The sequence below is a fragment of the Chiloscyllium plagiosum genome, unplaced genomic scaffold (assembly GCF_037043375.1).
Source record: "Chiloscyllium plagiosum isolate Xiang-an unplaced genomic scaffold, Cpla_swu_hap1 HiC_scaffold_6, whole genome shotgun sequence".
NCBI classification, from domain to species: domain Eukaryota; kingdom Metazoa; phylum Chordata; class Chondrichthyes; order Orectolobiformes; family Hemiscylliidae; genus Chiloscyllium; species Chiloscyllium plagiosum.
The window spans coordinates 84,056,125-84,073,944 of NW_028270144.1; the positions used below are offsets into that span (position 1 = coordinate 84,056,125).

The 17,820-nt window shown below is 39.2% G+C and overlaps 1 protein-coding gene across 4 annotated transcripts in view; it reads left to right on the forward strand.

Annotated features, from left to right (window-relative positions):
• The window catches only part of LOC122550726 (protein mono-ADP-ribosyltransferase PARP4), a 143,726-nt gene extending 126,111 nt beyond the window's left edge, over positions 1 to 17,615 (forward strand). For 2 of the 4 annotated variants that reach the window (XM_043691878.2, XM_043691880.2), the window contains 5 exons: positions 201 to 1,147; positions 2,214 to 2,415; positions 3,221 to 3,323; positions 11,736 to 11,868; positions 14,004 to 17,615. In XM_043691878.2, the coding sequence (XP_043547813.2) occupies positions 201 to 1,147; positions 2,214 to 2,415; positions 3,221 to 3,323; positions 11,736 to 11,868; positions 14,004 to 14,187 (1,569 nt within the window). In that variant the 3' untranslated portion in view covers positions 14,188 to 17,615. The other 2 variants (XM_087988155.1, XM_043691882.2) reach the window with 2 other exon arrangements.
• Positions 17,616 to 17,820: the final 205 nt, after the last annotated feature.

The window sequence follows — 17,820 nt, forward strand, 5'->3', positions numbered from 1 at the left end:
TTTGGACCAGACGAAGCAGGAACTTTAAAGTTGGCACATATATGGTGATGAGCCTATAATACAGACATATGTTTGACTACTATGTGACATAGCTTGTTATTTTATAATGTGTTACACAGTGTACTATCTACTAGTTTTGTTTAATGATGTTCATAAGCAGTTTGTTTCAGTAATTAATATGCCTTATGTTGAACTTATAGGAACTGTTGCAAAAATGCGAAGTTCCCAAGAAAAGCTTTTCAAAGGAAAGTAATGGAGACTATGCGGAAACTTGTTATAATGCAAAACAAATTAACTCTTTAGCTCCTACAAAATATTTCTTGAGGACGAGTGCATCACTTACTCCTTCTGAAAAGAGTAATCGTAGATGTCGCCTAGCTGTAATCTGCAGTGAACGAAAAGCATCTCTGCGTAATGTATTAAACACATCAGTGAAATTGGCTACCAAAGAGAAAACTAATGATCAGTCTTCAAAATATTCTAGCTCAGCTGAAAAGTTAAGTTGTTCATCGGCTGCAATGAAATTTAGTCTTGAAGGTGGTCCAATTTTTCAAGGTTTTGGAAGTACAACACATTTTAATTCAGGATTTTTAGCAACTGGTGCTTCTGATATTAAAATGAAATCATTTGATGCATCATTTCCATCGTTTGCAACTGTTCCTGATCGAAATCAATCATTTTTTGGTTTAGATTCTTCAGTGGGTGCATCTCCTTCTTTTGGAGGTCCAGATTTTTTAGCAGCAACAGTCTCTTCTGATGTAAGTTCACAAGTGAATGACCCACCTGGCTTAATAGCTGAAGATCACAGTGACTATCCTAGACATAAACAAAAATGGTGTTCTTCAATATCTCCATTATTTTCTTCTTCTCATTCACAAGCATTACGTTCTACTTATTCCATGGATTCAGCTATTACAAATGGAGTACCATTTAGTTTTGGTTCAAGGCAGCAAATTTCACCAGCTGTAAGTTCAGAAGTTTTTGGGTCTGCTCTTTCAAAGACTTCCCAGGATCAAAATATGGTCAATCAAAATATAACACAATCTTTATCCAAGGACACTACAGATTCACACACCTCTCAGACATCTTCAAATTTAAAAAAACTGAAAAAACTTAGAACAGCATTCAGTGATCCTGAACAAGTCAGGTAAAAATGATTCATATTAAATGGTTTTCTCAATCTTGTTTCTTTTGAATGCATGCATCAACTCCTACATCTAGTAACATTAACTGAAAATAAATGGAATTTTTTGATCATGTTAAACAATGTGATAAATCCTGATAAACGTGTGTTATGTGTCTGCCTTGTCAACAAATTGCAAGCACGCTGTCTGTAGCACATTCTCATGTTAACATGTAATATATGCGAACATTATATATAGTTTATATCTACAACATTTTGCAAAGAATCTTCCAGAGTTGTTAATATCAGGTAACTGTGGAGAAGATCATACTAATATGGACCAAACTTGGAAAGATCCATTCAGTATGCCCATTATCCGTCACATGGTGGTGACATAGATGGTTATAGTTCCCCAATGAATATACTTGTAAAGGTGATGTCTACCTCAGCTTCAGTGACCAGAAACATTTCCATTTTTTATTTATGGTGAGTTAGCTGCTCTCACTGAGCCATGAACAAAGACTAGGTTGCAATCAGCTATAATGTATCAGACTAAGATAGTGAAAAGTCAAGATCCCAATTTCCAGTTACTATTCTGATCTCAGCTAGAAAATAACTGTGGATGTTGGGACTCTCTGCTTTTGTAAAGCCTGTTGACAACAACTAGTTGATTCCTGCATGCATTTAGACAAGTTAACGGAGAGACTTACAATACTAAACCCTGGTCAAGTCCCATACCTTCAGGAAGGGTAGAAAAATTAGTCAGAACTGGAAGCTTGAGAATCCGAATGAGTGGTTAATGAAAGTGCAGAACTTTTTTTGGGGTCTATTATTTTCATTAGTGGCTCTGGAAGAACAGCAAAGATGTTTCTTAATCAATAGAAAAGTACTTCAGCTTTTCAGTGTAATGTCAGGCAAAAAATTGTTGAAATAAAAACATTGCTGGAGAAACTGATGAGGCCTGGTAGCATTTGGGAGGAAAAGAGTTAATGTTTTGATTCCAAAATGATTCATCTTCAGTTTAATTTTTAATAAAATCTTTTATTGTAACTGAACAAAAATTAATTTACCCTTCAAAAATGTGTTGCAGCATTCATAAACTGAAGAAAGGCTTAGAAGAGGTACTAGAAATAAAGGATCTAAAATTAAAGAAAGGCACACAAGAAGATCCCAAGAAACAAACTGAGAAGGTGGTTGGCAGTTTTCAGAGAAAGAAGAAAGCTACAGAGAGGGTACTAAGAAGCAGAAATTGTGAAATACCTTGGGTGGAACTCTTTATGTGGCAAAATAAGGTAATTTTTAAAAACTTTTTTTCTGAAAGATTTGTTGAATTGCTTCCTTCCTTGATTCCATCATTTATATGTTCTTTCTGTCTTCCTGTGTTTGGATGTTGGGGTGAAATGTTCTGTGTCTTTGTGCCCAAAGAAAAGGCATTATGGGCTTACATTGAATATGCAACATAAAAGACCAAGGAAACTCAGTTGCAGGTCTGTTATGTACATAATTAAACAGCTTGTTTTTTGATGTCTTGTCTATTAATCCCTGCACAAGATTGCATGACTGCTCACCAGAATTATTTCATCACCGGGTTAAAGAGTTGTGTGTATAAGTTTGCTGCTACTACTGGTTTAGACTAGCGTAGATTAAAAGTTGTTTTTTAAATGCTGCAAGTAACAGCAATTTTAATGGTGTTTGCCTCCAAGTCCCTTAGTAAGTGCCAGTACTGAACAAGTGTTTTGATTCATTACTACAACCTTTAACAGACTATTTACCATTTGTCCCATGACATCTTCTGTCATTTAATGTTTTGCACCCTCTTTGCAAGATTTGTTTTTCTTTTGCTTTTCCTCACCCTTTCCTCTTTACCAACAGCATTTGGTAAAACCTATCACATTTCTACCTGTCTTCAGTTCAGAAGAAGAGTCATATTGAACTTGAAACGTTAACTCTTTTTTTTGAGCAGATGCTGACAGCTCTGCTGAGATAATCCAGCATTTTATTTTTATGTCAGCTTTCTTAAATTCCTACTATTTTGCTTTTATTGTTGTATTCATTGTTTTGTTGGTTTTGATCATAATATTTTCCTTTTTTTTGTAGAAGGGCTACTGGAATTTTACATCTGACCTTGGAGTCTTGTTCAAAATTAAGTTGGAATATCTAACAGATGTATTTCTTGTGGAAAGAGGCATTAAATCTCTAGGTAATCAATATTTTAGACTCCATTTGTGCATTAATCTGCAAGTGAACTATAGGAAGCAGCAGTAATTATTGTGAACAAAATTTGAATCAGAATTTAAATCATTGAGTTGGGGATGTGGGGACCATCCAAATGTTTGACTGGATGGGACTGGTTGGAAGTGAGAGATCATGTTATGAAATCATCAGGGGTACAGTGAACCTTATAATTGCTCAGATGTTCCTGGTCATTTCTGATCTTGTTTCTTATGAACAGGAAGCAGAGAGTATGTGTGCCTTTTTTGTGTTGGTAAGCTGTCACTATTGGAGAGCCTCAGGATTCAGTAGTATTCCTTGGTTATTTAAATGATTTTGATGAAGGGTTTAAATGTAGAGTTGCTGATGACAGCAGGATATGTAGGTACATAGGTAGTAAAGAGGATATAGAGATTCTGCAAATGGACATAAACAGGGTTAGGAAGTTGGTTAGCTCAGTTAGCTAGAGTAACTAGAGTCATGCTGACAGCAGGAGTTCAATTCCCTTACCAGCTGACATTACCATGATAGCTCATTTATTAACTGCCAAAGTTATAGCTACATTGAGCTACATACTCCTTCCAGTCAAATGTTAAAGATCATGGCCGTGCCAGTTTTTAGTTCTCAATTACAGCAAAAAAGGTTCATAAATGAAATGTTTGTTTACAAGAGTAAATAAGTTTGTCTATTTCAGTATGCAAAGTAACAAGGATTAAGACTTAGATTCCAAGCAATAGTGTTTGGTGTTCACAATGACAAGATAGCTAGCTAGAAGGTCACCCACAATTTGTAATGCATACCACATCCTCAACTCTTGTTCTCAACCACTTCCCTTGCTGAGGCACGGTGACCCTTGGGTTAAGCCACCACTAATTGTCTCTCTTTAATGAGATAACAGCAGGATTATGGCAACTTTTACTTATAAACAGGATTAAGTGAATGACAGAAATTGGCAGATGTGTATATGTAATGTGCATAATATGAGTATGTCCACTTTAGGAGGATGAATAGAAAAGCAATACACTATTCCGATGGAAAGATTGCAGAATTCAGTAGTTACAGGGGGATCTGGTGTCCTGCTACATGAAGCACATGAAGTTAGTACGCAAGTACAACAAGTGATTAGGAAGCCAAATGCAAGGGGAAAATTTTACTGCAGCTGTACAGACCACAGATTGAGAACTGAAACAATTTCAATTTTGTTTGAAAAACATATAATTGTTTTAAAAGCAGTTCAGAAAAGATTCATTTGACTTATTCCTGGGGATAAATGGGTTATGTTAAGAAGAATGGTTGAACAAGTTCAGTCTTTATCCATTGGTGTTTAGAAGAACATGAGATGATCTAATTGAAACAGGCAGCATCTCAATAGGATTGGAAAGGTGGATACTGGAGGATGTTGCCCCTTGTGGGGAGTGTAAAACAAGGGAACTTAGTTTAAGAATAGAAGGTCTCCCTCTTAAGACAGAAATGGAAAATGTTTTTTGTCTCAGACAGTCATTAGTGTGGACTTCTCTTCATGAGAAGATAGTGGAGGTTGGCTCGTTAAACTTACTCAAGGCTGAGTTAGGTAGACTTTTGATAGACGAGACAGTCAGTCAAGGCTTTTAAGGATGCAGACAGAAAAGTGGAGATGTGATCACAATCAGATCAAATAATCAGGATCTTATTGAATGGGAAAGCAGGCTCAATACTCCAAATGGCCTGCTGCTGCTCACAAGTCGTATGTTCTTTTGTACTGTTAGATTTTACTTAAACATTGTAGCTGAATATAAAATGTTAATCCATATATTGTAAGTTGTTAGATCATGTCACACGTTCACATTAGTATGAAAGGCAGTAGGAAACATAATATTAAAAACCAAGATGTGGTATGCATCACAGATTGTGGGTGATCTTCTAGCTAGCTATCTTATCATTGTGAACACTAAAACACTACTGCTTAGAATAAGTCTTGATACTTGTTACTTTCCATTCTGAAATAGACTTATTTACTCTTGTAAACAAAGGTTTCATTTATGAACCTTTTTTGCTGCAATTGAGAACTAAAAATTGAGTTTGGAGGGATAAGGCCCTGGAGCAGGTAGGTGGAACCAATTTAATTTGGAATTATGTTTGGCATGGACTGGTTGAACCAGAGAATCTGCGTTCATGCTATATGACCCTATGCCTTGGTGATTAAGAGCCCATGGTGTTCGGGGCAAGGTACTGGCATAGATAGAGGATTGGCTGAGTGGCCGACGGTAAAGAATACGAATAAAAGTGTCATTTTCAGGATGGCAGCCTGTGTCTAGTACTGCTAAGGCTATATAAGGCTCTGATCAGACCACATTTGAAATATTGAGCAGTTTTGGGCCCTGTATCTGAGGAAGGATGTGCTGGCCTTGGGAGGAAGGTCCAAAGGAGGTTTACAGGAATGATTCTGGAGGTGAAGGCTTGGCATATGAGCAGCAGTTGAGAACTCTGGGTCTATACCCGATGCAGTTTAGAAGAATAAGGGGTAATCCCATTGAAATTTACAGAATACTAATAGGACCGGATAGATGGATGTGGAGAAGATGTTTCTACTAGTGGGAGAGACTAGGACCTGAGGGTACTGCCTCAGAGTGAAGGGATGACCCTTTAGAATTGAGATGAGGAGTTTTGTCAGCTAGCTGGTGGTTAATCTGTGGAATGCATTGCCACAGAAGGCTATGGAAGCCAAGTCATTGAGTGTATTTAAGACAAAGATAGATAGTTCCTTGGTTAGTAAGGGGATCCAGGGTTACAGAAAGAAGGCAAGAAAATGAAACATATCAGCCATTGATCAAATGTTGGAACAGACTCAATGGCCAAATAGCCTCATTCTGTTCCTATATCTTATGTTTTTATGCTAAAGTTACTTTGTATTTAATAAATAGATAAGGCTTTTGTTTGAAACACAAAACTGGTATATGGAATTAATCGTTCACTAAGTCTATGATTGGTTATTCAAAAGTGTGGTTGTGAACCATTGAAGTTCTTACTGAGGGTATTCTCTGGTTTCTGCAGAGGTAGAAAGGCTGTTTTAGGTTAGCTGACTAACTTCATGTCGTAACATAAAACTTGCTGTTCCTAAAGGGGCTTCACCATAAAATTTTTAAAAAGAGCAGCAAAACCAACAACACAGAACAAACTCTATGCGGCGATTCAGATTCTGACATTTTAAAGAGTATAAAGCCACAAAATTAAGATGAAAAGCAAATATCTAACTGTGCGTTAGAACATCTTTGACATTCTGTCAGAAACTCGGTTATTCAGATAGAGCATCAATCCTTACAGATCAGCCTCATTCTTATAAAGCATGGTAATGCAAACATCTTGCAGTGGGCTCAGAAGAATAAAATCCTATGTTATTCCTGACAATGACCACAAAGATCATGACAATACTTTTCAGATTTTGGAAAATCAAGCTTGAACCAATTTCAGGATATACAGGCTTGAATGTATTCATAGAACCAAAAGATAGATGAAACAATCAACCAATTCATAGGCAAAATTCATCATAAAGATACAGAATGTGATTTCACCAAAGCTAACTTGGTATAAAGGCTTATTTAACTCATTTACACCCATCAAATCCTTATGAAAGGCACTCTGGACAAATCTATGAATGCACCATTGACACACTACTAGAACAAAGATGCAATTTCAAAGCAATGGTGGCTGGCCAGAGCATGTGCAAGTGTTTGACTCTTGAATACCTATTACAGCTGTCACCAGGTTCAATGGAGCAGCCAAATCTTGTATGAGATGTGGTTTATCTCACCAAAGACAATGTCAAGCATTTTGTGACATATGCAAGTTATATTCTACAAAATGACATTGAGCTAAAATTGTAGCAAGAACCCCAAGTACCTCAGAATGCTCTGCAGCACATGTGTTGAAGAATCAACCATGAAACAATGCCGAAGAAGCTTCCAAAGTTCTGTCCATGTCTTACAAACATGTAAGCTAAGTTCAAGAGGTAATAAAATTGTAACAGCTTCCAGGCCCTAGTCAAACAATATGTGGTAAACCTGACACACCATATGGATTCTGTCAGAAAAGCTGAGGCTTTTACCTCCATCCAAGTAATATATCTCAAAAGGAATGGACAATATGCATTGTGTAACATGAGTGAAATTGATGCAAAAGCAAATAACATTAGTTTATGCATACTTGTAAATGATGTACTCAGGAAACTGGCACAGTGTGGTGCAGTCCATAAAAGATAACCTAATTGTTCACAACGGGTCTCATATCCTGTGCACTGGCACATCATCTTGATTATCAATACCCTTGGGATGGGCACCTGAAACCTTTTGCACTGTTGAAATATATGGACAGGTCATTATCAGTATGCAGACATTGTTATTGTCCACAAGGTGACAAATCGGTCAGTTGCAGTACCAAAGCTTCCTGATTGCAAAATTGAATCTTTCCATCAACTGATTAAGCCTTACTCAATCTGTTTATATGCTATTTGCAATTTTAAAGGCAACATCCAACCAGGTTGACTGTCCTAATAAGAGTCGAGAGTGTGGTGCTGGAAAAGCACAGCAGGTCAAGCAGCATCCAAGGAGCAGGAGAATCAACCTTTCAGGCATTAGCCCTGGTCTACCTTGAAGACGTTCTCTCCAGCATCTCCAGTACTTACTTTCTCCTGTCTTCATAAGAGCAGTACTAACTAGCTGTAATGACTAGCTTTTCGTGTACTCTTTCTGTCATCATCTTCTGGTACTCATATGCTGTAAATATGACGCCATGATTGATTTTCTACAGATCTTAATCTGCATAACATATGCCACAGATAGTTGGGTCCTTCTCAAATACCAACAGATTAATTTGATATCTGAAGGTTATTTACAACACAAACTACTTACAATTTATAATACACAGATGTTTAGATATGTACACATCTAGAACATCGAACAGTACAGCACAAAACAGACCCTTCAGCCCACGATGTTGTGCCGACCATTGATCCTCATGTAAGGTAAATCTAATGTACGAACCCTCAAATTTCTGTGACCATATGCATGTCCAGCAGTCTCTTAAATATCCCCAATGACCTCGCTTCCACAACTGCTGCTGGCAATGCATTCCATGCTCTCACAACTCTCTGCGTAAAGAACCCACCTCTGACATCCCCTCTATACTTTCTGCCAAACAGCTTAAAACTATGACCCCTCGTGTTAACAATTTCTGCACTGTGAAAAAGTCTCTGGCTATTAACTCTATCTATGCCTCTCATTATCTTGTACACCTCAATTAGGACTCTCTCTTCCTTCTTTCCAATGAAAAAAGACCGAGCTCAGTCAACCACTCTTCATAAGGTAAGCCCTCCATTCCAGGCAGCATCCCGGTAAACCTCCTCTGAACCCTTTCCAAAGCATCCACATCTTTCCTATAATAGGGCAACCAGAACTGGACACAGTATTCCAAGTGCGGTCTAACCAAAGTTTTATAGAACTGCAACAAGATTTCACGGCTCTTTAGCTCAATCCTGTTAATGAAAGCCAGAACACCATATGCTTTCTTAACAACCCTGTCCACTTGGGTGGCAATTTTAAGGGATCTATGTACCTGCACATCAAGATCCCGCTGTTCCTCCACACTGCCAAGAATCCTATCTTTAATCCTGTACTCAACTTTCAAGTTCGACCTTCCAAAATGCATCACTTCGCATTTATCCAGGTTGAACTCCATCTGCCACCTCTCAGCCCATCTCTGCATCCTGTCAATGCCACGCTGCAGCCTACAACAGTCCTCTATACTGTCAATGACACCTCCAACCTTTGTGTCGTCTGCAAACTTGCTAACCCATCCTTCAATCTCCTCATCCAAGTCATTAATAAAAATTACAAAGAGTAGAGGCCCAAGAACAGAGCCCTGTGGAACACCACTCACCACAGACTTCCAGGCAGAATACTTTCCTTCCACTACCACTCGCTGTCTTCTGTCGACCAGCCAATTCTGTATCCAGACAGCTAAATTTCCCTGTATCCCATTCCTCCTGACCTTCTGAACGAGCCTACCATGGGGAACCTTATCAAATGCCTTGCTGAAGTCCATATACACCATATCCACCGCTCGACCCTCATCAACTTGCCTAGTAACATCCTCAAAGAACTCAATAAGATTTGTGAGGCATGACCTGCCCCTCACAAAGCCGTGCTGACTGCATTTAACCAAGCCATGCTCTTCCAGATGGTCATAAATCCTATCCCTCAGAATCCTTTCTAACACCTTGCAGACGACAGACGTGAGACTGACTGGTCTGTAATTGCTGGGGATTTCCCTATTTCCTTTCTTGAAGAGAGGAATTACATTTGCCTCCCTCCAGTCCTCAGGTATGACTCCGGTGGAGAGCGAGGATGCAAAGATCTTCGCAAGCAGCGAAGCAATCACATTTCTCGCTTCCCAAAGCAGCCGAGGACAAATCTGGTCTGGCCCTGGCGACTTGTCAATGTTAATGTTTGTCAAAATTTCCAGCACATCAGCTTCCTCAATCTCTATCCGTTCCAGCATGCTTACCTGCTCCTCAATGGTTTCATTCACTACAAGGTCCTTTTCTTTAGTAAAGACAGAAGTAAAAAACTCATTTAGGGCTTCCCGTACCTCCTCAGATTCTATATACAAGTACCCTATGCTATCCCAGATCGGCCCTACTCTTTCTTTGTTCACTCTCTTATTCCTCACATATGTGTAAAATGCCTTTGGATTCTCCCTAATCCTTCCTGCCAAGCCTTTCTCGTGCCCCCCCGGCTCTCCTCAGACCATTTTTGAGCTCCTTCCTTGCCTGCCTGTAATCCTCTAGAGCTGAGCAAGACCCTTGCTTCCTCCACATTATGTAAGCTACCTTCTTTCTTTTGACGAGAAGCTCCTCTGCTCTCGTCATCCAAGGTTCCTTTATCTTACCCCTTCTTGCCTGTCTCAGAGGAACACACTTATGCATCACTCGCAACAACTGTTCCTTAAACAATCTCCACATGTCTATAGTGCCCTTTCCATGGAGCAATTGCTCCCAATCCATGCTTCCCAACTCACGTCTGATAGTATCATAGTTTCCTTTTCCCCAATTAAATATCCTCCCATTGTACCTGCTTCTCTCCTTCTCCATAGCTGTGTAGAATGTGAGGCAGTTGTGTTCACTATCACCAAAATGCTCTCCCACTGCAAGATCTGACACCTGCCCCGGCTCATTACCAAGCACCAAATCCAAAATGGCCTCTCCCCTCATTGGCCTGTCAATGTACTGAGTTAGGAAACCCTCCTGAACACACCTTACAAAAACAGCTCCTTCCAAACCATCTGCTTGAAGGAGGTTCCAATCAATATTGGGAAAGTTAAAGTCACCCATTACAACAACCCTACTACATTCACACTTTTCCAAAATCTGCCGTCCTATGCTTTCTTCAATCTTCCTGCTGCTATTGGGGGACCTGTCGTAAACCCCTAATGAGGTGACCGCTCCCTTACTGTTCCTAACTTCCACCCATACTGACTCAGTAGGCAGACCCTCCTCGACAATGGTAACTTCTGTAGCTGTGATACCCTCTCTGATTAGCAGTGCTACACCCCTCCTCTTATTCCCCCCTCCCTGTTCTTTTTTAAATGTTCTAAACCCTGGAACATCCAGCAACTATTCCTGCTCTGAGAAACCCACATCTCTGTTATAATAATATACATCTATAATAATACATGTTTATTGTCTGTCAGAAAACTCTTCTTGATGAATGTACACTGCACTATTTAATATTATTACACATGACAAGTGTAATAATCTTGGCACAGAATCCAGAAACCCACATGCATTATGCCTTTACGACAGCTATATGACATCATGACATGTGTATTCCAATATAAAGGCAGTGCTTCTCCTTCAGTCACTTTCTCCGTATAATAAAGTCAGTTTAGTCAGTTGATTGTATGAGTAATGCATAGTAACATCAGTAATCACAGAAATCACAGAAGGAGAAGCAGTACCTTTTATATTAGAATATTTCACGTCATTATGTCAGAAATCTGTTGTAAAGGAATAGTGCATGAGAGTTTCTGGAATCTGTGCCAAGATCCTACACTTGTCATGTGCAGTAATAGTGCAATGTACATTCATTTTTATAGATGTTTACCTATCTAAACACTAATTAATTGCTCACCAGTTTTGTTTGTGTTAGTAGCATTTATTTGGTAGCTTAATTTAAGATGGTAATTTCTCATTCTCACTGTTTGCATCAAATGATATATATTGGCTAATATTCAGTGAAAATTCTGGGTGGAATTTCTCTGTATATTAAGAAGCTTGACAGACATCCATTACAATCAGATTTTTAATAATAACTTTTCAGACTAGATTTTGAAGTAAGCATTAACTAGAAAATATTTATCCTTCTGAAAGGTCACCGAGCAGCTGAAGAGATTGTATCGCTGATTGCTACACTCATGATCCTACAGTTGATTCGTTTCACTGAACAGTTGAAAGGGATTAAATTCAAATCCCTCCTTTGTTTGGATCAGACACTGGATTCAGGGTTTGTATGACATATAAATTGATTGTTAATAGGGAAATTATAGTGTTATAAATAGTGTAAGTTTAAATCATTGGTTGGTAGAATTAGTTATAATTTCAATATACTGTAAAGTAACACTTAGGGCATTTCTTGTATGGAATGCAGATCGCAGTTCGCAGTTTTCAGTTCTGCTGCAAATTTATGACAAGTAATTCATCTTTTGCTATCATACAAGTACACTTACATAATATTCCAGGCTCAAGTTAAAAAATATTGGATATTTTATTGATGTTGACCAATTTCTAAAAATCAAACTCTTTGAAACAAACCCGATACTTTTTGCTTTGTTCCTCCGTTTCCAAATAAAAAAAATTATGAAGCAGTCTTCACAATCCAGATCTCTCAAATTGTAGCCAATTAAGTACTTTCGAAATGTAGTCCCTGATGTTAACTGAAGGAAATTCACCAGTTTGACTACGGAATTTCCCTATCACTGATTAGATTACTTTAGATTACTTTACAGTGTGGAAACAGGCCCTTCGGCCCAACAAGTCCACACCGACCCGCCGAAGCGCAACCCACCCAGACCCCTACATTTACCCCTTACCTTACGCTATGGACAATTTAGCATGGCCAATTCACCTAACCTGCACATCTTTGGACTGTGTGGAGGAAACCGGAGCACCCAGAGGAAACCCACGCAGACACGGGGAGAATGTGCAAACTCCACACAGTCACCTGAGGTGGGAATTGAACCCGGGTCTCTGGCGCTGTGAGGCAACAGTGCTAACCACTGTGCCACTGTGCCACCGTGCCGCCCATTAAACAACACATTTTTAGTTAAAGGATATACAATTGCCAGGACACCAGATGAAATCCCCTGCTGTCCTTCAAATATGTGGATAGACATGACCTCAGTGTGGCATTTCATTTGAAAGATTTCTCCTCAAACTGTACAGCAAAGCCTCAATAGTGCTCTGAAATGCCAATTGAGATTATGTGTTCAAATTACTGGAGTAAAGTTTGCACCAACATCTTCTAACTCCAAAATAAAGGACAGCCTGCTTTAAAGTGATATTTATAGCTATTACAAGGGCAGCACAGTGGCTCAGTAGTTCGTACTGCAGCCTCACAGCACCAGGGACTCGGGTTTGATTCCAGCCTCAGGTGACTATGTGGAGTTTGCACATTCTCCCTGAGTCTGCAAGTGTTTCCTCCGGCTGCTTCTGTTTTCTCCCACAATCCAAAGATGTGCAGGTCAGATGGATTGGCCAAGCTAAATTGTCCACAGTATTGGGTGCATTAGTCAGAGGGAGATGGGTCCGGGTGGGTTGCTCTTTGGAGGGTCAATGTGGACTTGTTGGGCCAAAGGACCTGTTTCCACATTGTAGGGAATCTAATCTACATTATCACATAGCTTTTGCTGTAGTACGTCTTGTGAATTTGCAATATTTGTTTAGTACTCAGTTTCATTCTTTATTCATCATGCCTTTCTCATCAAAATGTTCCTCCTTTTTCCTCATTCACATATTATGAAAGAACCACCAGCAACCTCCCAAACACCATAGATTTGCAGTTGTAACTGAAACAGATTTTAATGCAGGACTATATGTAGAATGGTTTTTCCCTGACTGTTGACTATACAACAACAATGGATCAAGTTGCAACATTCCTTGGCCAACCCTAGCTGATTAATTTTGGAAAATATTTTTGTATTTTGGTCAATGTCAAACAACTTCAGAGCCACCTCCTCTAGCTAAAGTACCATAACTTTGCAAAGATTTGGTGTTAAAGAAAACATGCACTATATTATACATTTCTACAAAATAAAAATTTTCTCCAACACTTCTACATATTACTTACATGTAAATTATGTGTGGATTTATCATAGCATACACCAGGCAATGTTATTCCATAAGAACAAAACAATTGCGACCCATAAAGTGCATCTCTCAATTACACAATCTTCATAATGTCAGTTTCCATGTTAATGAAGTAGAACTTCTTTCAAATTTTACATATTAGTGTTGACAATCATGAAGAATATTACAAGTGTGGTATATTAATTGATGAAGAAATCATTTTGCAGCAGGTGAATTTGTGCAGCATTTTTATTGAATATTATATGACCTAAAAACTTTAATTGTCTTCTACAGGTCAACTTGTTGGGCAACGGAACATGTAAAAAAAGCCATAACTTGGGCTAGAAAAACAGACAGACAGCATCCAGCCATCTGCAGTCGTTTGGAGCTAGGAAGGGACTGGGAATCAGCTACTCGTCAACTGTTGCAGATTGATCCTCTCAAAAAAGATTCACCACTGCAGCAGTTGTTTAATTGAGAAGATTAAACATAGGAATGCTTTAATATTAATAGAATCAAACTGTTTAATAAAGCTTGTTATATTCAGCAATTAAAATCAATTCAAAATGTCATTCTGTGGCAATGAATTCCACAGGCCCACCACTCTCTGGCTGAAGAAATGTCTCCGCATCTCTGTTCTGAATTTACCCCCTCTAATTCTAAGGCTGTGTCCACGGGTCCTAGTCTCCTCGCCTAACAGAAACAATTTCATAGCGTCTACCCTCTCCAAGCCATGTATTATTTTGTAAGTTTTTATTAGATCTCCCCTTAATCTTCTAAACTCCAATGAATACAATCCAAGGATCCTCAGCCGTTCCTCATATGTTAGACCTACCATTCCAGGGATCATCCGTGTGGATCTCCGCTGGACACGCTCCAGTGCCAGTATGTCCTTCCTGAGGTGTGGGGACCAAAACTGGACACAGTACTCCAAATGGGGCCTAACCAGAGCTTTATAAAATCTCAGTAGTACAACGGTGCTTTTATATTCCAACCCTCTTGAGATAATTAACAACATTGCATTTGCTTTCTTAATCATGGACTCAACCTGCATGTTTACCTTTAGAGAATCCTCAACTAGCACTTCCAGATCCCTCTGTACTTTGGCTTTACGAATTTTCTCACCGTTTAGAAAGTAGTCCATGCTTCTATTCTTTTTTCCAAAGTGCAAGACCTCGCATTTGCTCACATTGAATTCCATCAGCTATTTCCTGGACCACTCCTCCAAATTGTCTAGATCCTTCTGCAGCCTGCCCACTTCCTCAGTACTACCTGCCTGTCCACCTAACTTTGTATCATCGGCAAACTTCGCTAGAATGCCCCCAGTCCCTTCATCCAGATCGTTAATATATAATGTGAACAGCTGCGGCCCCAACACTGAACCCTGCAGGACACCGCTTGTCACCGGCTACCATTCCGAAAAAGAACCTTTTATCCCAACTCTCTGCCTTCTGTCAGACAGCCAATCCTCAATCCATACCAGTAGCTCACCTCGAACACCATGGGCCCTCACCTTGCTCAGCAGCCTCCCGTGTGGCATCTTATCAAAGGCCTTTTGGAAGTCTAGGTAGACCACATCCACTGGGTTTCCCCGGTCTAATCTACTTGTCACCTCTTCAAAGAACTCCAACACATTTGTCAGGCACGACCTCCCTTTACTAAATCCATGTTGACTTGTTCTAATCCGACCCTGCTCTTCCAAGAATTTAGAAACCTCATCCTTAATGATGGATTCCCACCCATTGTGAATTTCACAGCACCCACTTAACTGGCCCGAAGATGGGTTCACCATCCAGTTAAGGCCAGTGGATGGTCTGAAGAAGCTGGAGGGCAACTCAGAGAGCTACCTTCTTGAAAGGAGTAGCAGGCAGCACTGGAAGCTAAGAGTGGAGGCACAACAGGATGAAACTGCCTTCTCAAATTTTTCAAACCTAAATTGAAGAATAGTTCTTGCACCCACAGCACCAGCGTTCAGAGGTAGAGGCCTTGCTAAATGATAGCCTTCCAGTTGTAGGTATAGAGACTGTCTCCAGGCACCTAAACTAGTGCCAGCTATCTGTACAAACCTGGGGACCTATTGGTAATAACCCAGACAGGCTCCTTTGGCCTCAAATAGACCTTACTGAACGAGAACACTTATGTAGCAAAATAAATGTGTACCCTGCCTTATTCCACATTCCGCTCTCCCTCAAACTCACCTCCACAGATATGGTTCTGGCATGGGATGGATCTAGGGAATTGGCCAATGAACCTGTTTTTTAGCTCCATCTGCCACTAATCCTTGCAGCTGAAAATGTAAAGATAATTTTTAGGTTGATTGAAATGGCCTAGAGTCCCCTTAAATGTGTTATATTTCCTATTATTAAAATAACTTTTTTCATGTGATACATTGTACTTTGTTTGTTTGAATTGAATTTATATTTCCCAGAAAGATAAGTGAAAAGTCTCATCATGCTACCTATTATAAAATTCTTCTTAAGATTTACTCAAGACAAATTTAGCCAGACTTGACCAAATGGAATGAAATAACAGAGGATTGACAGAAGTTTTTCAATTAATGTGTATGTGGACTTATAAAATTGTTAAATTGGGTCCACATAATGGACAGGTCGCAAATCAAAAACCAAAGAGAGTAATGTGTTTTTCTCCCCAAGGATTTAGTACAGGATCTGCTGCTCTTCTTGAAACTCTTAATAACACAGATTTGACTGTAGAAAACATAATTTCAAAGATTGCAGATGACACAAAGCTTGGAAATGTTAGCAAATAATGTAGGATAGTAGGATGGTTTTAGAAAGACATAGTTAGATTTGTGAAATTAAATGCAGAGAGCTGTGAATCAATTTTGGAAAAAATAATTGAGTGAAGTAAAAACATGAATTATGCTACTCTAAAGGGAACGCAGGAACAGACAGATTATTATTAATACCCAGTGGAGGCAGGAATAGAGTAGAGAAAGTGAATGCAAGTGCCAGGAATCAGTAGGACATTTAACCTTTTTAGCCTGCTCTGCCATTCAGTAAGATTATGACTGATCTGATTGTGGTCTCAACTGCCCTTGACTGACTCCTCCCATAATGCTTAATGTCCTCATCAATCTGAAAACTTGGAAGTTTTTGACTGCAAAAATTAATTTTCTGTCCCTTGTTACCCTGTACTATTCTTGTGTAGCATTTTCAGGAAAGCTTTGGTTTATAATCCTGCATACAATTCTTCCGAGGTCAGAGGTGCCATTGTGAGCTCTATAAAGACTTGGTTGGAGAGCCCTCTTGTGGTGCAGCTGTAGTGCCCATACCCCATGGACCTGGTGGCCTGGGTTCAAGTCCCACCTGCTTCAGAGGTGTGTAATAACATCTCTGAATGGGTTGTTTCAAAATAAAGTTAAATTTTAAAAAATTATTATTGGAGAATTTCTGACCAGTAGGGAAAACCTGCTGAAGAGTCAAGAACATTCAGACAGGTACATTTGAAAGGTTTTGACAAATGCAAATATCGCTATTGGATGTTGTACTGTGATATACATGTGTCATTAACTGCAATGATTCAACATCAGGCTCTGTGCTAAGTTGATGATTTTCCTGCTCCTCAGGTGCTGCCTGGCCTGCTGTGCTTTGCCAGCACCAGATTCTCAACATTTTAGTGACCAGTGTTGTTTTAAGTGTTGTAATGTTTACAGTACTTTTCCCTTTCAGATTTTGCTCTTAGGTGTTCGAAATTAAAGAAAACCCTGCTTGAGATCAAGATCACCAGTAATACACATGTAAAGTGGTATAAATGGCTTAGAGTCTCCTTCAATTGGAAATAAAGCTTTAGCTGCTTTTACTTAGAATGAAATACATCAGCTTGCTGCTCCTGACTTGTTTTACTTGATGGTTGTAGCTTAAGAAATAAAGGTCTTTTTTTCAATTTTGGTAGACCCCAGTGTTGATATTTACATGCATTTGTTTTTCCAATTGAGCCTCGTATGAACGCTTAGCCAAATTTCAAAATCTCATTAGCTACACATCTTCACATGGGGCTGTATTCACATATTGATTGACAATTTTAGAAAGTCTTTAAAGGGTTAACTTTGGTAATTGAATAAGGTTTTGATTTTACCAACAGAATGCCC